We start from the raw sequence: 22298 nt of genomic DNA on the forward strand, positions 1-22298 counted from the left end.
TTCCTCAAGCACATGATTTGTCTTGATTTAATGCCTTTTTAATGCCCTCAAAAACTGAGGGGAAAATAAATTCGTTCAAAATTATTTTAAATTCTTTTTAATCCCCTCAATTTAGAGTCCAAGGGCTGAAGGACTTATAATCATGATTCCCCTTTAGATATAAATTTATAAATTGCACTTGCCTCTGTTAAGTGTTTCTTTTGTGGGGAAAATATTATATTAATTTTTACTGTTGCATGCAGAGATAACACTTCACCTACATAGAGGCATTTCTTCCATAGAGCCTTTGTGTTCAAACTGTTTTTTTTTACCTTTTTTCTTTTTTTCTTTTTTTTTCTTTTCTTTTTTCTTTTTTTTTTTTTTTAAGGTTTCAAACTGGGTTACACACTGGAAAAGGCTGGGTTAAGGGCCAAAATTTAATAAATCTGTACTGATAACTAAAGGCTACAGAGATTTTATATATATATTTTTTTAACTTTTAGAAATCAGAGTGCTTAGAAAATGGCTGGCTCATGGCTCGGTCACCCAGCACCTCTGATACCGCCTCCTAGCCTTCGTTGGTGAGATAACCAGGAATAGTGATTCCATGCGTAAACAACAAGAATACTAAACCAATAAAACTAGCTTATCATGCAAATATTAAGGCATCTAGAAAGTCAGTTAAAATATATTGTCATAGAGACAGAACATCTATTTCCCAGCGGACTTCATGTAACAAAGGCTACGTACGTTGCAGGGGCTGCGATCTACCATCAGCGAAATATCATCGACCCTTTTTCATGTCATTACAGTTTCAACCTTAAGGGAATTAGTGATTGTAAGTGCTGCAATTGCTGGTCTATATATCTTCTTTCTTCAGTTGGCTTTCCTTTCTCCCTTTTGTTTGTTTTGTTTTGTTTTGTCCAGTCTTCCTCTTTTCCTTTTTTTTTTTTTAATTTCTTAAACTACTGTTGTATTTCGTTTTCCCTCAGTTGCTCGTTTCTGCTTGAAGGAAAGGTTCTCCGATTATGTTCAAACCGTAATTTTGGACATTTGCCGGTAGGATGGGTGTCCTATTTGATACTTGGAAAGGAACCAAGCTAGCCCAGGTACCAGGACTGTTGACAGGAGAGGAGCAGGAGGGAGGGAAGAGAAAAAGAAGAAACACAATGTTAACATCTACAACGATATGAGAAATATAAATTCCACAGGCATCAAATTACTACTATAACTTTTTTCCACATTACAGTTTCATATGAGATTACTGTGCTAATTATAAATATTATAGGTACATACACTGCATGGTCTATTTCTTTCATGGAAGGTAAGGGTAATGGTGAAGCAGGAGAAATTCAAGTTGGGCTTACACACAACTGTGGAACTCTGATTGGGCGTATTCCTAAAATATCAGATCTACTTTGAGGAAGGAAGGAAGGAAGGAAGGAAGAAGGAAGGAAGGAAGGAAGGAAGGAAGGAAGGAAGGAAGGAAGGAAGGAAGGAAGGAAGGAAGGAAGGAAGGAAAAAGATAGAAAGAAAGAAAGAAAGAAAGAAAGAAAGAAAGAAAGAAAGAAAGAAAGAAAGAAAGAGTAAGAGAGAGAGAAAGAAAGAAAGAGAAAGAAAGAAGAAAGAAGAAAGAAAGAAAGAAAGAAAAAGAAAGAAAGAAAGAAAGAAAGAAAGAGAAAGAAAAAGAAAAGGAAAAAGAAAGCAGCAAATCCACAATGGTTTGCTGGTTATACTCTGATCTTGCTTTACTTTCAATTCGTAAGCAATTCAGTGATAAGATGGGTTTCAGTGTTTCACCTGCTTATTGACTGAATACAACTGAAAGCTGTCACGGAAGATTTTCCTTTTTCCTCACGATAAGAGAAAAATACCTTTTTAAAGAAGGCCAGTACATAACATGCCATTTGAAATGCTAGCACCAGAGGCCTGGACACTCCCTGTCCCCGCCATCAGTTGTTCTGTGTCTGGAGAGCTGGGAGGGGTGGGTGGGAGGGGCGTTGGAGGAAGCAAGAGGGCCGGGTTCTCGACCCCTCCAACCAACTCTCCTTTCACCTCTGTGGGATCTGGGGCTGTTTAAAAAACCTTGAGCAACACCTCTCTCATTGCTACTGGGGTAATCTCTCATTAAACAAGTTATCATCTGGAGGAAAATAATCTGAGATCTGCAGATCACAAAACAACCCCGCACACCATATATTTTGACGGGATACCTAATCAGACCATTGTCTGTTTCAATACTCCGCTCAGAATGAATGTCAGCTAATTAATAGCTGCATAAATCATCACGAACCAAGAAAACATCGAACTGATAATTCCATAGCCTGTTTCATCATGGCCTGACTTGGAGACATCATTTCGATGTTTTAAATTTAATGTAGTATCCTTTACTTTTGAAAACCATGAGGTGAGATGGACACTATTATTGTAGATATCAACCTAGACAATCTCATTTTTTCATACATGAAGACCAAAGGGACAAAAAACCTTTATGGGATATTAACTTGAAGAACAACTTCGTAAACAAACAAACAAAAAGCCTGCATTAAAAAAAGAACCTGAGATAGATATGTATATAGATCTCTCTCTCTATATATAACTTCTTTTACTCTGGTGATAGCTCTACACAAAATGTGTCTTATTAGTACATGTCTAAGTGCGTATTTCTGAGTTGATAATTCAGTAGAAACATTTCATGCTGGAGGGACTTTATGATTAGACTATGAGCTCCACGATAGCAAAGTCCATCTCTTTTTTTGCTCTCCATTTAATGTAATACCAGCATAGGGTGGATGCTCAATAAATTTTTGGATACAAAAACAAATCACTTAAGTGTTCCCAATCCCACCCAACTCTGTATTTTTAAAAAGTGGGGTTCATAATCATCACGTATTTCCACAAATACCTTGTGATTTGGCCCCCTGTAAAAAGAAAATCGGCATCTCTGAGCTTAAAATTATAGACGTTTGGTATTAACAAAAATTAAAGATGGAGGAATAATTGAGTAAGAGTTCGAATGAGGAATAATTCAAACTAAAAAATATGTCCTCGTTATCTGTTTAAAAGTCATAATTCTCAAGAATTAGAATAGTTGTTACTGAAACCTTTTCCAAGAAACTTAATTATTTTCACATATTTCTCTCTTCCCACACACATCTTCCATTTCTGTGCTTTGCATGATTGATTGGGAGAGAATGTTACACGATCATTCATGAAAGCTATTGTCCCCTCGCCCGGACGTTCCCTGCACTGTGTTACACAGTACTATGAGAGTATTTATTACTTCATAGCATAGTCATATGTAGCTTGTGATTATCTTACTGACTGAAAGGTAAGCTCCGTATAGAAATGTCTTGTCAATTCCCTGTAGGGTCTGGCCATAGCTAATGCTAATTACTTCTCAGCAAATAAAATAAATTACAAAAACAGGTATCCATTATTTTTAACCCAAAATGGGAAGCATGTATGAAAAACAAAAAGACTAGCCCAAATTGATGATCCTTGACAGTAAAAGACAGTGTCAACAACCAGCAAATCACTTTGCAAAAGCGAGTCCCAAATTCAATGAGCTCTGGAAAGGCATTTAGAGACTGCATACTTTAGGAAAATAAAGTGTATTTTAATGATTGAAAATAGATGTGAGTCTTTAAATGGAGAAGTCTCTCTAACTGATGGCAGAAAAGACAAGAACTCTGGGTTTATTTTGCAACAGCTTTCTTATGTGGTTCTAAAAAGAGACATGTATTATTCTTTGGAAAATGCTCAATAAAAACAAATTGATGCTAGTGACTAACAGGACTCTTGCTGCAGAATATCTAACAAATTCAATTTAGATGTTTACTTAAACTTTTCAAACCTCCCATCTTACATTATGACCATGTCAAAATTGCAGTGTGCAATATATTTGTCAATACTGTTTATGAACCTTTGGGGGGAAATAAATCTCAAACATTAACACTATGCAGACCTCATATATGAGTTTTACAAGTCTCTTATTGCCAATTTATAGGTTAGGTTCAGAACTATAAGGCACAGACATTTCTTAGGAGCTTTTTGGTAGTCTCATTGAAAAGAATCTGGTCAAACAAATTCAAAGATTATGATAACAATGTAAAAAAGAGTTTAATCAAACAAAATAACCTGTATCATTTCATCTCAAAAAGAGAATGTCTCAAACTGCACACTTTCTCAGGTAACTATGCTTTTTACATCTATAACTCCCTCTATATAAATCAATGCCGCTGATCACCAGTATGGGTAAAATAAACACACGTATTCATATTTATCTCCACATACAAAACTAGTTATATGTGAAGTGTTTAATAGTCTTAATTCATAATGGAGTGAGAATTATCCTTTGTCCAATCCAGTAATCTGTGCCTCTCTATATTAAGAGATGTGCGAACATAACTGAAAGATCTCAAAATAATCAAGGTCAAGTTAAGCTACTTCAGCAATAGATCTTCAAGCATGCACAGACTTTGCTTTCATTCCATTCTCCATTGCCAAATCGCATTTTCTTTAGGCAAACAGAAGATAAGCATGACTAAAAGTTGAAAGCACATCTTTAGAAAATATATATTTAAGTTATACCATTAAAAAAGGAAAAGAATATAAAGTACTTTAAAAAACCAGGCACGACAAAAGCAAAAAAAAGATTTTGACTATACCTTAACACAAAGAAGAATTCACCCTAACGACTTCTACTCTATGTATATAGTGAGATATTTCCTTATACACAGAACAGATACAAGTTACATCAAAATTCTAAAAAATAAAATATCTGATATTGTGGATACTATTTTCACATTATTCTCACCAAATGCATGATGTGGCTGCCCCAAAAACGGAAGAAGCAAAGAAACAAATTCTTCTGACCTTAAGATGCATTAATGGGAGGTGACGGCCCATTTTATCCTAATCAGACTATTTCTCAAGCATTGTGTTGCTTCTAGGCATCACTATTCAAGAGAAACAAACTCTATGACATTTCTTTGATGAAGAAACCCACCAAATCATGTCATTTGAGGAACAGCTGAAGGGAGACAGGGGAGATACAACAGTTGAGTTGGAAAGAAATATAGACTTGTTCTGTATAGTTCAGGTGGAAAGAATTAGCATAAAGGGAGAAAATTCCAGAAGAAAACCTGAGGCCCTACTACGAGCAAGATACCATTCTGGGTGTTTTACATTTGCTCTTTCCCTTGATTTTCTCAGTGAACTCTTGAAATTGCCATTATCCCCATTGAACAGATGAGAAAATTGAGGTTTAAACTTGTCCCAAGTTACCCGCCTAGACCTCAGATATGAATCAGCTCTGATTCCCACGGCCATTTAACTATATTATACCATATCATACTATATCACACTGCTTCCCTGGGAGGTCAGACATCCACCTAGACTAGAAAGAACTTTTGAACAGAGTTCTTGAAGGCAATATTTGCTTCAGGAGACAGTGGATTCCCTATGCCCCACACAGCTGGATCATAACCTAAATAATGGTGTGGGAGACTTGCGCACAGAATATGTGGTTGATCTGGGTGATCAAGCAACTCTGAAATTCAATACATATCCTCTGAAAAGAAATCTAGTTGAAGTTGTATTAGAGTGACCTTATGGTGAGGATTACGGGGTAAAAAGATACCCACTTCTTTTTAAAGGAAGGATATATTTCATATCCTTGGATAAACTGTATAAAGTAGTTGGTGTCTGCATCTACAAGTAGTAAATAGACTCTATGTCACTGAGTGAAAGAGAAAATTGCTCTGGACAAGTCAACATTTGATGGTTGTGCTTTCTTTTTGCAAGACTGTGTCTTCTAGGCCAGAAGGATTGGGCCCTTGGCTTTTACCTCAGTAACCACCCAAGAACCCCAGAGTGCCAAATAAACATATATGGAGTAATAAGTTGAGTAAGAAACGAAACAAAGTCAAAGGCTTCACTCCAACTATGTCTTGAAATAAGAGCTATTTGAAGAATGGCAAAATTCATTTATTACTAGTCTGCGTTTATCTGATAATGGGTTGGATCACCCATTTGTCAAGCATTTTATAAAAGGTAAAAGTATTCAGCTCACTAATATTTTTTAGGGGAGTAATAATATTGCCCATTCAGATTTCACATACTGATTTAATCATAAGACTACCATATTTACCTCAAAGATAGTAAGTACTCTTCCAAGAAGCTTAACAAAAATATTATAGGAATGAAGCACAAAGAATTTTATATACTCAGGAATACCTCAACTCTACTAGGAGCTACATTACTTATAGACAGCAATAAAAATAAGTGATGGCCCAGAAAGCATGGAAAATAAAGAAAATAAAGACCTTAACTGAGAAGGATTTACCTTTCATTCTTTTGCACCTGTTTTAAATATCCCCAAGAAAAGTTTTTTACTTCCTTAGCTAAATACTCCTAATTTTATTGCTACAATAATTAACACACAGGTATTAGTATCTTTCCCAAAATGCACAATAAACAATTTCCCCTATTAATGGCTAAAATCTACCTGGAAAAACCAATCAAGGGCAGGTTAATTAAGTACTAATTAAGCCATGCTGTCCTGGATTGTGTATGTATGCATTTGGACTGGCTGCTTACTTTGACATAATGCAAATGCTATAGACGGTGTCTTGGGAAAATATGCTGGCTCAGTTGAAGGAATATATGGGTGATATTTAAGTACCTATATATTTAAGAATTATTTTATGTTGGGGGCACCTGGCTGGCTCAGTGGGTAGAGTATGGGGCTCTTGATCTTGGGGTCATGAGTTCAAACCCTATGTGGAGCATAGAGCTTACTTTAAAAAAAAAAAAAGCTGGGAGAATTATTATATGTTATTATATAATAAGAATATATTTAAGAATTCATTAACGTATTATAACAAAAAATGGTATGTAATAAATATACTCGTTGCTAGTATGGTGTGCATTATCTGCCAGGGTACTGTTTTATGAATTTTCCATCCTCATAGTGAATCTATGAGAAAAGTACGAGTTTCATTCTGATCTTACAGATGAGGGAACTGGAGTAGGAAGTTAAGTGCTTTGCCCAAGTCATGTTGCTATTATGTCACAGCAGCCAGGATCTGAACTCTAGCAGTATAGTTCTAGGATCTACATTTTTACCCAGTAGGCTTTACCTCACATCGCCCTCTTTTGTGAAACACACTTTACTTTTATCACTGGACAAGAATTTATATTATCCTTAAATTATAGAAGAGACGCTATGAATTAAGGTCCACATCATGCAGACACACTGAGACTCCCAGAGAAGTATAATTCTTGAGTCCAAATCTCAACACAAATAACTGTATCTTATTTATCCAATTCCAGATTCTTTCCAGCTGAATACAGTATTTGCCTTTGATTATGTACGTGCAGATGTGGCTGTATGTCAGTAACTTGCTCATTGAATTCCACTTCAGATGAGGCCACACTAGAAGTGAAATAGACAAAGTGCTTTACACCAGTCTTGGATTTCTTCGAGTTAGTTCCTCCCCTTTTAAGGATCATTATTGCTATCTGAATGATCTTATTTGCATGAAAGATGATTTCTAGTGATTATTACTATTTGTAATAATCTGTATCAGACAGCTCCCTGGCCAGCTCTTACCTGAACTGCAAAGTACTCTTGTGGGCTCTCTGGGAAACACCAAATATCATAAACTGCAGGTGGCTTGTGGAATTATTCTAACTGCAAGCAATAGCACTTCATAGTAATGAAAAAGAAACGTATTTGTTTCTTAACTAAGTAGGTAAATAGCCTTCTTTATTGCTACTCCTTGGGGACCAACGATTTTGGAAATAACATATCAAAACGGTAGGCCATCAAAGCTCATTAATTTATATTCAGTTGTTTCAGATGTGTTTCCGTTATTGGAGCATGCTGGATTAAATGTTAACTTTACCATGCGTGAGTATTAGCATTTCCTATGTAAAATAATGACTTCTGCCAGCGAAATATGTTATCTAGTGAAGAGCACAGGGCAAGAAGAGCCCTTATGTTTGGACCACTGCAGCTAAAGATAAAATGTGCTCATTATAGTTACTGTATTCTTTTTTTTTAATTTTTTTATTGTTATGTTAATCACCATATATTACATAATTTGTTTTGGTAGTTACTGTATTCTTTAAGTGAAAAGCCCTTACAAAATCCTAGAAGACGCTTCAACAAGGCAACCTATATACTTAAAAGTAGTAAGAACGTATTTCCTTAAAATGTTTACTTTAGACATAAGAAAAATACAATTCCCCTAAATAGGCCAAGTTAAGTAGATTTTTTTTTTAAAAATTATGTTTGCTATTTTTCATGTTTTAGAAGGGAAAATGAAAGAGAATTACTACAAAGATGGCTAATTGTAAATAAATTACAGTACACACATGCATACATATGTAACGACTTACATAGCTGTAGGAGGTTTCAGCCAATTAAAAAATATAGCATCATCAGGCTCACAGTGATTGTTTGATCTCCTCCCACAGACTGTACCAGAGCCGGGAACCCTACATGTGGGCTTCCATCCTTTCTCTAGTCTGTATTCCTCTCTATCCCTGGGTTCCTTTCAATGCTATTGTTACAAGTACTACTGCTCCCCTTATTAGCATATGTGAGTCTTCAACAGCAGACAAAATTCTCCACAAAAATAGTGCTCCCAAAGAGTGCCTTTCACTAGAGAAAATCACCCAAGGCATACTAAGTTAAAAAGAAATGTAAGTTTTATACAAAAGCAAAAAGTGATTCTTTCCCAAGTGATTTTCATTTAAAAGCAAAAATCAGCGTTCATTTGTCATGTACAAAATTGTACAATTTCACCTCTAAATAACAGAACTTACTTGTATCCAAATTCCAAATCATAAAATCACAAGTGATTAGGGAACTGAACAGTTTTAAAGCATGCCTGCTAATATAGGTGCAGAAAGAATCACATGTGCAAAAGGAAAAAACAAAACAAAACAAAACAAAAAACAAAAGACCTTCCTTCACGTAAAACGAGAATTAACAAAGGAGAGAATAATTGTAACTTTCAACAGTTCGCGAGTATTCAAAATCCGTGTTCTTCAATTTCTTGAACTTTAACAGGCTTTCCTGCCTTTCCTTTTTTCTTATGTTTATGAGTACATTTACTCATTCCTATGCTCTGTTATCTAAGTAAATATGGCTAAAAATTCACGACCTACCTACTCACAGCCCTGCAAACAGGAAAATCAAAAAGGTCACTTAATAAAAGGGGCGTTGGCTGCTGAGGGCGCGGACTCCTCGCGGACGTAATACATATGTAAATATGGCGCTTTACGTAAAACATCTTCAAATAAAGTAGGTGTTTAATGTGCGTCTTTCATTGCAAAGGGTTAATCAGCAAGGTTTACGTTTGGGAATTTTCTGAACCATGCTCCTCCCTCTCCCGTAGTGCAGCCAAAAATCATCTGACAGGAAACATAAGATTAAGTTTGTCCTACCTAAGCGAACAAAGAGTGCTCTGAACAGGCCACCGGTTTACTGCAGAGCGGGAACTTTTCTAATCCTGCTGGAATCTGCAGTGCTGCTCAGAAAATATCACGGAAAAAGTTGTTTTCTTTCCTCTAACATCTTGTCTCTGGATCATCTCATTTTGGTCACACTGCAGATCCTGCTGCTTCTCCCATAAAGGTTAACTTAAAGCTCCAAAGATAATCATGTGGAAAATGGACATTATTGATTCCTATGGTCCATTGTTCCCCTATCCTAAGTCCCTGAAGTTCAAGTTCAATCTGGAATTACATCATGTCTGGTTTCTCCTGGTTACCAGACGGCTTGAGACGTGACCACAGCTACAGAAAAAACAAACAGCCTTCTTCACGCTTCAGCTCCCCTATCGATTCAAACGTAAACTTTTTTCTTTCTCTCAAGTATGCTTCAAGTATGGAGCATGGTTAATTTAGAGATTAAGTTCCAAATTAGATTATCTAATGGCATCTTAATGGATTGCTGACCCATTTCCTGTGGGATGGCAGCATGCAAGTCTGGCTGGAATACAATTAATTTCTTAGGAAGTGTTCTGAAGAGTTTCCTAGATAAAAAGGAAATGTTGTGCAAATCTTTCTTTATAAATGGAGAAAGTTAGGGAAAACTACAGCAAATCCCAATGTATTTTTCAACAGCCAGATCACTGATTGTGTGTGTGTGTGTGTGTGTGAACACCATATCAAGACTGTTTTCGAGAACGGTACCATTTTTTATTTCATAACAGGTGCAAATGATTTTTTGATGGGAATGGAGCAGTTCTTTTAGAAAGAATACTCAGATGCAAAGAACACTAGTCAGTAACCCCACTACCAAACAATGGACATGTGCATTTTTGGCTTCTGCAATTCTCCTCCTCCTCAAACCAAATATGCTTCCATTCATCTACCTTATCAGCATTTCTATCATAGTCCCAGAGTGGTGCTAGGGGCCCAGAATGGTGAGTAAGAAGTTGAACATTTTGAACACACTTTTGAGCTGACAGCTGAAAAGGAAATTCAGCACTCTGAGAATAAAGCTCCCCCCAGGAACTCCAGGAACAACCCAGCTGTTGTGCTGTAGTTATGTGTCAAGATAACAAACTGAAAGCAGGAAATGCTAACCTAGTGAATTTGTAGGGATGGTCTAAGTGTAATGTTGAAAGAAGAGTTAACTCTTAATACTACCTAAGGACAGGAAACATACTGTCCTTATCATATATGTGCCCTATGCCTGGGTATGCGTGTAGACACACACGCACATATATGCGTGTACCCACATTTACGCATGCGCACGCACACACGCCGTGTGCATACATCATATATGTATTTGCATACAAACATGGTTTGCAACCCAATATTGAAGATTATTTTTGTTTAAATCTTCATCCTTCTATCATTGAGGACGTGTATTTTACAAAGAACAGTTTATAGACAAAGCAACGGAGATGGTAAATGGTTGAGGACAGTCTTATGCAAATAGGGTTCTATGTATGGCATGAATGCTCTTACTCCTTCCTTTTTGCCCTCCCTCTCCTGACCAACCAGATCCAAATAATCTTTACTGGCTGCTAAATTTCTCCTGGGAAATCAAGCGACTCTTTAGAATTGCAGTAATAAACGACAATTTCTTACAAAAACACGTGTAAAGTAACTACAGAACGAAGTATTCAACTCAGAGAAAGGAACTGCTAACACATGTAACATGGAAAGTACCTGATAAAAGTCTCTTTGGTGCCATTCAATTATGGCATCAGCAGAGACACAAAAATCCTTCCAATTATTTCAGTGGAATCTTCATTTATTCATTATTTCAGAGGCTGAGCAAATGGTTTGTGTAAACATATCCTTCAGTAACACGTGCATGTTTATTTTAGCCATCTGAAGGCTTCTTCTATGTTTATATAAGCCATCAGACACATACAGCCACTCACTTGTGGCTTTGCTTCTCTTGAAAGGGTGAAGGCAGAGAAGAGGGAATGAAACAATAAATCCAGTTGCTCTTTTGCATAAAGCACCTCCTCCAATGTTTTAAAATAACTAATGTTTATATTATTCTTGGATTGTCCTTCGGCTTTCTTTTTCATTCAATTATATTGCTCTTTCATACTTGATAGTACAAGCCATGTTCAGGCTATAGTTTCACAAAAAAAGAAAGCCGGTCAGGGAGTTAACTGCTATGTTTGTTTATACCTACATAACTCACATATGCCACAGTATAATTTGTCCACATCGGAGGACAAAGCGCAGACACAACAGAACAGCATCAGCAACTCATCACCTCTTACCCTCCCAAGAGCTGAGTCCCTCCTGACTCAAGAAATGAGCCCTTCCCCAACGGATTTCACTCTGGGTTAACTGCAGTAACCTTTGGGTTAGACAGAAAAATTCACGTTTTCAAGGTGCAAGCAAAACACACACACACACACACACACACACACACACACACAGAGCTCACAAAATTCTAAGGTCAAAACAACAAAACACCTTCAGGGTTGCAACCTAAATAAGTCTGTGAAAACTTTCCGATGGAGTCTGCCATGGTTCCTAAGGGACTATTTCTCCGCTGGAGTGGGGGTGGGGCCGAGGGGGAGGGGGATGGAGGAAATCTTCCAGCTTTGATACAGTGGCCCAGCTCTGCAGGCACTGCCGTTTCCAGTCCTGCCCAAGGTGCTGCTTGTGACCTGGAAACACGTCTACAGGAGGATGGGCTTAAAGCAGAAAGGGAGGCCACCACGGACAAGGGATTGTACTAAGAAAGAAATGGCAACAAACAACAATCAAAACAAAATAAAACGAAGCAAAGCCAAAACACAGAGCAAAACCCAAACACCTTCTTAGCTTTGCCCTTTTCTACTACAAAGTCTCCGGGGGATTGCCTTTTGTTGAAAACAAAAAGCAACAACCACCACAAAAATAGCCTGATAGTTTCTTTATTATTCCATTATGACAAAGGCAGATTATTTAATTCTCTGGTTGAAGGGCTCTACATTTCTCAGATATTTTCAATTTAATCAGATAATTTTAAAGCTGCAGCAGTGCCCTGATGATTTTAGATATCTGTTGTCTGCCTTAAAAGTAGTAGTATTGCAGAAGTTTACGATTTCCTTTTTCAATAGCTTTTCTAGAAAAAAAAAAAAACCACGAAGTTTCATAAATAAGCACAGAGCACAAACTATAAACCATGAATGTGTTATGAATATACTGCGCCACAGACACAGCCTATCTGTATTATCAGATATGGACTCTACTATTAGGGTCCTATTAAAATAAAAATTGCTGTCTTGTTTGAGCAAATTTATTGTAAACTGCAGGATACTTAGGTTTTCAGAACTGCGAGCACCTGTGTCAGTCACCCAGCATTTGGGACAGCCTGCCACAGAGATTCAATAAACACCTGTGGAATGTATGCATGTGATGGCCACCATTATCAATGATGTGCCTTCTGAATCATGATAAAAAGGGAATAAACCCAAAAGCTACCTTTATAAAGCCTTTTGAAGTATTAAAGCCATTCTCTATATTCCATTATCTCTTAATCAAAAAAGTGTTACTATCTTTGAGAGGGCAAGAAAAAAAATCTTTACAAAATGAGTTCTGAGTTTCTTTCCAACTCCTTCTAACCTGAAGCTGGTTACCACACCAATTTTTTCAACAAGAAGGGATTTTGGAACATGAACAATGCTCTCCTAAGAACTAGGTGTAGTCATCATATTAATTCACCCCGATCCATGTGTTCTGTGGTGATTCATTGTCCACTCACCTTTTCGCTTTCGGGGATATCAACTTTTGATTCAAAAAATGACTGGGAACTGGGTGCGGTTATATTTCAAATCACCAATAACATATCTTTATTTGGCTTTAATGTTCTTTATAGAGGTGCTAGCCTACTTTAGAAGTAAATGTCAATCGAAAATCCACAGATTTAGAGGTTCACACAGCTATAGCCACATTTAAAAATACGAGTAGACTTCACCTGATTTGCAGTTCTTATCAATACGGTAAGGTTTAGACGCAGAGTCCGTTTCGCTGACAGAGAACACAGACTATCAGGAAGTTATTTAATCAAATTAAATCCAAACATGGTGTTATCAAATCCAATTAAATTAACTTAAAAATAATTAAGACCACTTAAATAAGACATTTTCATTGGATTTAATTCATAATCTTATTAAGACTATTTAAATAAGATGCTGTCCTTGTGCTTATTTTCTTTTTTATAAGCCCATGTTGTATTTTTTTCCAAATGGAGGAATTATATAAGCTTCTTGGGGAAAAAATTAAAATATGTAAAAATGTATACATTTTAAAGTGGATGCTATACCAATCTTTAAAAAGAGGAAATGTCCTATCGTATTCGTTTTAGGAAGAGTATTAAAAAAAACTCATTACATTTTTAAATGGACTCCAAATAATTTTCACCTGAATAAAACTGGACATTTTGTTAATTGAATTCTTTTAAACTCGACTCTTCAATGGTTTCTATCAAGTAAAATGGAGATGGGCAACACGTTTACAACTGGTATCAGAGTATGTACTTTTCACCCAGGCATTATAATTATAGCGGGGTTGGAAAATTATGTTGGCTCTACTTTTGGTGAACTCCTTATGGGATTACCTCACTCTTCTCTATAAATTTTTATCTCTTATTACATATGATTATGCCATGAATCTTAATTATTTAATTTGTCAATTTGACACAATTTGATCTTTATTAAAATTATACATAAGAAGCTGACTTAGCACTACTAACTTTCCAAAACCAATACACAAGACAATATCAAACTAGTTTCGAAAATGAAGTTTTAGAATAATTTTCTCAGCCAACCAAATAAATTCAGTTCTCAATGATTCATATCAACGAACAGCAGTTAAAACTTTATTTCAACCAAATTCCTTCTTTAGCTATTGATTTCAACAATCTTCTGACTCCAGAATTAATGAGTGCCGCCAGTTAACAGTTTAATTGACTAACCGGAAAATTTTCTTCTGGCTTTTCCCTTCTGACAGGGGAATAAGTGAACAGTAAAATGGTTCAAAGTTAGCAGTAGAGGAAAGAGCTGAAGTGAGAAGAATCTATAATGCGAAAAAACCAATGCTTTATTAAACCTCAAATAGCTGAAAAATCTTCCCTAGAACTATGATTTCATTTTTCAGGTCCTAAGATCTAAGTGTCAAACCTTCTCCCCGCCCCACCCCCAACTTATACACTGTTGAAAACATTTGACAGCACTTAGAAATTCCCATGATCACTTAGCATATGCTACAGTCCCAAATTAATTTGAAGTTGCATTTACATAAGAAAGAAAGGAGGAGGGGAGGGAAAGAGGGATGGTAAAGCCAAAACAACTAAATTTTTAACATATATTTTCTGTAAAGCTAGTTAAAAACAAAACACTATAGCTCAGGTAATTTTTAGGTGTAAGTGTAGGGTTGGAAATAATTAAAATGTTACCTTTGCCAAGTAATTCCCAATGTATCCTCACTGGTACTGGGGTATAAATGCCTGCCGTTTTGATTCATGGTCCAGTCACAAATCCTCAGCTGTCAATTGAAACCTAGCAGTCAGATATGGATCGAGCAGTACTACAGTTTTTAGTATTTAAATGAACACATGCAAACTAGTATTGTACATGGCATTAACCTTACTTTCCCAAGAGGCAACTTAAAGAAAAAAAAAAAAGCAAAAGAAAAACCTTACTCTGCAAAGCAAAACTTCCTAGACTCTTCTTTTTTTTTTTTTTTTAGAAAAAGCTACTGCAATATGCTTCTCTATTAATTAAAGCATACAAGAGAAATGAGGGCTTAGAACATCACAATTAGCCATTATTAGAGTACAAATTGAGCTGAAATAAAAGCAAACGTTAATATTCAATAGAGAGATATATTTTAGGAAGAAAATAAAAAAAGCTTTTTTTATGCAACATACCAAATCATCTGCACTGAGTAAAATAATCAATAACTTTAAGCATGCAGTTTGCAAAACACAGGAGACATGCAGTTTAGAGGAGTAAAGACCCCATCTCTACGTCCCCCCTAGCTTACGTTTAGAAGCATCAAGGCACTCTGTTTTAGATGTTTCCTAATTTTGTTTTAGCCAAAGAGGCACCGTTTAGGAAGAGTTGATAAGAATTTCTATTTTCTTTTTTAAACTCCGAGTAATGGTATTTAAAATACTTTACCCCATCTGAATAGAGCGAGGAATGCTCGGAGTACAAGCTGAAACAAATTCTTCCCAGATCTCAGAGTCCTCAGCTCTGCCCTTTGGAAGAGGGTTCGAGTAACCCTATCCAGCTCTGTTTGGCTCACAGCTGCCCTACAGTGCTAGCAGATTTATTGAAAAGATATATTGCTTATTTTTATGCTGAAGAAAGTAAACTTATCTGGCTCTGGGCGGGGGGACACCCCACTAGAAGATCATGGTTTTTAATTGTTAGATAGCCATGCTGTAAATGAACTGCATCTCACATTGTAAAGTTGACTTACAGCAATCCACTGAACCCTGTTTGCTGCTTTTCAGTGAGGATTTCTACAAGATGATGATTGCAGCCAAAGTGCCTTTAAACTGATGATAAATTATTGTAATCCTTTCTGATAATGTTATAGCTAAAAAAAAATTGGCTATTAAGAACCTTTACCTTTCCTGTTAGACCAATGAGTTTCTACACATTCTAAGTAACAGTGATTCTGCGAGTTTTATAATAATCGTTTTGCACACTTTTCTACAGATCTATGAGTCTCCAAAAATACCACCTTAAAATTTCCAAAACACATGTTTTCATTATATTGATATTTTAGTTGAAAGTAATTTTATGAAGAACTGAAAAAATTCCTTTAAGGTAGGTCAGTAGATAGGTAAGTAGGTAGGTAGGCAGATAGACAGACAGATTGATAGATAGATTGATAGATGGCCAGATAAATAGATTGATAGATACATAGACTCGTCTCAGAATGTATTCATGAAGAAGCCATAAACCAGTAAAAAAATTAAATTGGAATGAAAAATATTCTTAAAATGGACCATCATACTTGCATGATGGAGAAAATGTATACTTGCTTAGTTTTAAAATCAGACAGATCACAAACTTTATGGCGAGATTTTTGTCAAGTTCTCCAAATGGATTATCTAATCAGTAATGCAATGTGATGGGGCAACCTGAACTTGTTTTTTTACAGCAACAGTAAGCCAGCTGTCTATTTCAAAATATGTTTTTTAAAAGCAGTACTATGAAAATAATCTAAAAACAGTTAAAAAAAAAACGAGCTTGTGTAAAGATGACCTTAGGGACCACTTATTGATTCTGCTGTAGTCAGTGAAAATCCTAGTTTTCAGTCAATTAAACATTCTCAAGAATGGAGGTGTCTCTTCACACACAACTCCTGATAATTCTGCTAAATTCAGGTTAGTTTCTGGGGGGCTCTCAGCTTAGATTGGACTAGTGCTCGGAAAAAGATGCTTTCACAAAACCGTGTGAACCTAATTATTACTCGCTGATGAAGTGACTTGTCTCACAAACAATTACAGGAACCCTATGTCTCCTTGAAAGGAAGCATTTGTAAACTGCTTAGTTTTTTGTTGTTCACATTGCTCATGTTACGTTTATTTGTTTGTTTACCATCCTAAAATATGTCAGGTGGGCTACCTTTGGCCACATATGTAACATTTAAAATCAATGTATTTTTGGGCTTTTCTTTCCTAAGAGTAGTCCCAAAGGGGTTAAACCTGACTATAGCTATTCACTTTCATCCATACTTAAGATAAATTCAATAGGAATATTTTCTTTCAAACAGAAAATATGAAATACATACAAAATGATCACTGAATGTAGTAGTTAGCAGTAATCTAGATGCCAAAGAACTTAGCAGGATATTAATCTGTACTGAGTTAATTTCCTCTCCGTTACTGAAAATGAAAAATATAAATTATATTTACTTAGTTACCTAGATTGTGAGGCAGCATTTATGAACATTCCCAAAAATTTCTGAGGAGACAGGTTTATACATGCTTATTTGTTATAAATGACTTAAGCCAAGTCACTTAAGCAAGAGTCTCTTCAGGTTTTCCGGTCTTACTTTATTAATTAACCTTCTTTTGTGCAAAGCATCTTTGAATTAATAAACCTCCTAGTAAAGTGAAATTTTAAAGGTGATGGTGTGGTAGGGGAAACATATAATTAAAATAGAAATCACCTCTTCACTAAAGATTTCCATGACATTATTCCTAATAAGATCAATTACGAAGACTGACAAAGATAGTTCTGACTTAGCAAATTTTGAATAGATTCTAGGTGATAAAAGGTTAATACTAGGTGTATTAAAGCTTCCTTTTGGGGCATGTTAAATGTTCTTAGTATTAATGTAAGTCAGTATCCCCAACAACGAAAACTTTTTACATTATGCTCTAAATAAATTTAAAATAATAGGTGACAATGTTATTTGAGGTTGGCATGATGGTTTCCCAGTTTCTGTCCTGTGAGGGAGTCAGTGTTACATACTTTAGCTCTTGAGTCTTTTTAAATTAAATTTTAAAACTTTAAGTGGTACCTAAGCTTCAATAACACTGTAATGGCTTTTCCAAGTATTTTCCCTCAAAAATTAGGAAATTACTTGCTTTCTCCAATGTAATCAAACTTAAAACACTAGGTACTGATTAGTTTAGAAATTTAGTCTACTAAAGTTGTCTGTTAGTTTGGAGATGGATAGCAATTCTTATTTTTGTAACAATATAGAGTCTTCGACAGACCTGAGCATATGCATATCCTTATAGAAATGCACACTCACATAAATAATTTTAATTCTTTAATTTATATGCATCTATCAATATGAAATTAGACTATCTAGAAAATTAAGGTAAAATTTATATTAAAACAATTATACCCGGAATTCCAAAAGCAAGCAGAAGGTGAGGTAAAGAAGTAAGATTCTCCTCCAGAAAAGCTATGAGTAAAGGGTTAAGGTGGAAATAGTCCAAACTAAGAAAGAAGTGAAGGTTAAGTTTTCACTGCATATGTTCTTAGGATGGAGTTCTATGAAGTCTCTGGAATAAGAACATTGTTCCTTGCCTACAAGGATGGGTCCAACCAGTTTCCCTCAAAAATCTACATAGGAAAAAAAAAATCTACGTAAGGGAAAACACCTAAGATTTGAATCATTAGCCTTTCCTACACTACACTCACATAGTCATGTAGGTAGCTGACAGCCATAAAGAATCAATATTGCTTGTGATTTCAGAGTTAAGATTTTGTTTATTCAAATGAGGGCCCTCCATTGTTATTACCAGGGGCTTTTGTTAAATGCTTAGCAATTAGCTTTGGGAACAAAGGAAAGAAGGTAAGCAAAATGTTCTATTTTGCTAGACTCAGCAAACAGGCCGATGAACTAACAGTCCCTCATGATGACAACAGCTCTCAGTTGAACCAATAAACCATTAAACTGTAAACAGAATAATCAACACAGGCAAATTTACCTTCTCACTTTTTTTTTTTAAGTTTACAGGGACCCTCAGGGGAATAGCTTGAAAGGTACGTTTTTATGTTCCTCAGGTTTTTTTCATTTCTCCAGATAGCCTCAAGGAAACAGATTTTTGAGGGGTAGAGGAGCTTTTGAGGGGATGCTTAAAAAGATTAACACTCCAATATCCAAACTCCCCTCTAACTCTTAGATTAGTAGAATTTTATTTTATTGCTATTATTAATTACTCACCATGGAGCAAATAAAATGGCCTCTGAATGAGTAGGGTGTAGCCTTACTGAACAAGCAAAATGTTCAGAATGAAACTGTTATATGTAAGACATATAAAACATTAAAAAAAAAGATATTCAAGATCATCCTGGTACCTTAAATTCTAATGTCAGTTTCGGAAACCCATGCTTCTTGATATTTAATTGAATCAGTGCAGTAGAATTACTTTAAATGGGTATGCATAGCCCATGAACAAAGTAAACATAACTGATCATGAATCATAAGTATCAGAAAATGAAAGGTTTTTTTAGATGGAGACTACTTTAACTTGTAAAATTTAAGGTTTCATGGGAACTCAGAGATTGTGTAATTCAACCTCTACATTTTCCTTTCCAAGATAAGGATACAGGACAGCAAAGTTTATGGACTTGTCCAAGGTCAGACATGCCCTGTTTGTGTCAACATTAAAACCACACTTGCAAACTCCTAATCCCTGGTTCTCACCCAAGACACTAGTTTGCCTATCACTGTTCTTGTCCTACTCTCCTTCATGTGCAGCCCAAGAATATTTAAAGCTAAAATGGCTATAATTATAAGCTTCAGAATTTCCTCTACTTACCTGATTCAATTTAGATTTTTTAAAGTAAGTATTTTTTTCAGGGAAGAAGATAATTTTTCCCTTGTGATTTTGTTGATTGAATTTAAGGTTACAGCAAACATAACTTTATTTTTACATTAATTAGAATGGTCTATCTGGACATTAGCATTTGATAACTACTCAAAGTAAGTTAATAAATAAATGAATGATCAAACAGACCATGGAAGGTTTTTTTAAAACTTAAGAACTAGCCAAAAAGCTAAACATTTGCATAGCCGTTATTTTGACTGAAACTTCCTTTAAATGTGTTTCCTCTCCAGCTAGCATATGTGAAGAGTGACCTCTTATCCATTTACATACCTACCCAGAAGTCATGTGATAGGGTTTTACGTCAAGCTGTCAATTATGATAACAGACACAATAAGAACAGCCCAAGTGTTGATAGCCTGCTTCCTGACTTTATTGAAAAGTTTGTTGATAGTCCACTTGTGTCCTTTCAATTGCTTGCCTCTAATAAAAGACTACCTTTCCAGTGGTCTCAATATACCTAGCTTTGGCTTTGCCATTTGCCAGGACAAACAACATAAAGAAATTTCAATTAATATCTTAATTGAAAAAAAAAATCCTACAGAGGCAATGTCTTATTAGGAAGGCCATCTGGTGTAACAGAAATGTCCAGTGTAATGAAAAGTACCTCCAAATTTGAGTTTCAAAACTGTATCAAGGAAAGTGTTGAAAATATTTTGATATAAGGTGGCCCAGTAATTGAAACTGAAATAATAGCATTAAGTAGTCATGCAAGAGATGTAACATGCTGAAGCTCAAGCACCAATAAAATCCATGCAATCGTGTACATAATGCAAGGACCTGAGTTGATCAGGCCATGCATTCATTAGATCTAATAAGTGCTATACACAGTCAGGAGATTATAATTTTGAGAGATGAAGAAAACAAGCCTTACATCTTACAAACTAGAGCTTACTTGACTTTGTTGTCTCCCTTTGGAAAGGCAAAAGGGACCTCCCATTTATTTTAGCAAAATCTCAAATCTATATCAAAAGTTAATATGCTTTTCAATAGCTGGTTCAAATAGCAATCTTTTATTTCCAAACAAGAAGCTTCTTAGCTACAAACTTTTATTTCCAACTTGCAGTAAGATTTTTTTTATATGTTGTACTGATGTATAATAGTTAAAGATTTATGTTTTTATTATAACCTTCCACTCAAATAGAAGGGTGAAAAGTTAATGAGGCCTTCTTTGATCCCACAACTTGCAATGAGAGCAAAGAAAGAAGTCCTGAGATTTAACAAATTCATTATGAGGTTGACCAGATAAGGAACTGGTGTTAATTCAAGTAAGTTGTCTCATATTCACCATTTATGCTAAAATCAGTAGACTGGATTATAGAATAATTTCTGTATTTTATGAGCAAAGTCCAACACTCTGCTATAGAGTTCCCATTTTGTCAAAGAGACAAAACTTGGGACATATACTTCCCTCCTTGCCTATCATGGTGAATGTGCACCGTGCACTCCGTGCAGTGTGAAGAAAGGTAAACACTGCATTCTGCTAAACTTCTGTGCAGTGAGGTCAGAGAGGAGGTCCTTGACACTTGTGAAAAAGTTCCGAATCATAAAAAAGACATTTCTCAGGAGAGACTACAGAGTTCAGTTTGCCAAAGCAGGACCCAGGAGTTCTTTAAGCCACCACACCATCTTCCAACAGAAAAGTTAAAGAAGAATATGGAGTTCCAATTGATGTCTGCTTTCAAGATCTCCCCAAGCCCATAGTGAGCGCATGAACTAAGTCAATCATCTCACAGACAGTCTAGTTCCAGACCTTGAACCACACAACACACAAGACTGTGTTAGGGGACAAAGGAAAAATTTCAAGTCCTGATCAGCTGGCATGAGCTGATTATTATGACCAATTGGAGAGGATTGTTTTTAATAGCAAATTATCAACTGGTTTCCATGAATCTTTTTGAATTACTCTTCATGATTATGGATTTTTTATTTTTTAGATTCAAATGAGATATCAATATTTGCAGGGACAGGTGACATTCCTGTGTCAGAAAAAACTAGTTATTTCAAGTCAGTTAGCGACCAATAATAATCAGTAATAACCATTATCAAGGAGCACAGAAATGTATAATTACTAATAACAGCTGTATGTGTACCAAGTTGATGGGCATAAAAGCATATACTTTTAGGAGTCAAATTTGCCAATATGGACATATTACTCTTACAAGTGGAGTATAGGGTTAATTTTAACATTGGCCATCTCAATCGAAGAAGGCCAGTGTCCCTGTGTGTTAGAAACGACTATATTGAAGGGTCTGCTTTATTGTCATCTTGTGGAAAGATTATTTATAAGATAGTCAGAATTATTCAACAATTTTAAATTTATCGTTAACCCTAATTTATGTAGGCTATATTAAAGTTCTTTTCTGAGAAAAAATAGCACAGCACAATGCACATCAATACTTTTCATAACCTTAAAGGATAAATCTTTATAAAGCAGCCGCCAATAAACTGAAGAATGTACCTGGTGACA

The 22298-nt window shown here is 35.7% G+C and overlaps 1 protein-coding gene across 7 annotated transcripts in view; it reads right to left on the minus strand.

Moving 5' to 3' along the window:
* Positions 1–967: 967 nt before the first annotated feature.
* NFIB (nuclear factor I B) overlaps positions 968–22298 on the minus strand; it is a 436652-nt gene continuing 415321 nt past the window's right edge. For all 7 annotated transcript variants that reach the window (XM_088019179.1, XM_088019178.1, XM_028107279.2 and 4 more), the window contains 2 exons: positions 14918–15006; positions 968–1097 (listed from right to left, as the gene is read on the minus strand). In XM_088019179.1, coding sequence (XP_087875305.1) covers positions 968–1097; positions 14918–15006 — 219 coding nt within the window. The remainder of the gene's footprint in view (positions 1098–14917; positions 15007–22298) is intronic.

The sequence above is a fragment of the Eumetopias jubatus genome, unplaced genomic scaffold (genome assembly GCF_037043125.1).
Source record: "Eumetopias jubatus isolate StellerSeaLion01/CBP00866 unplaced genomic scaffold, mEumJub1_p1.0 scaffold_15, whole genome shotgun sequence".
Classification (NCBI taxonomy): domain Eukaryota; kingdom Metazoa; phylum Chordata; class Mammalia; order Carnivora; family Otariidae; genus Eumetopias; species Eumetopias jubatus.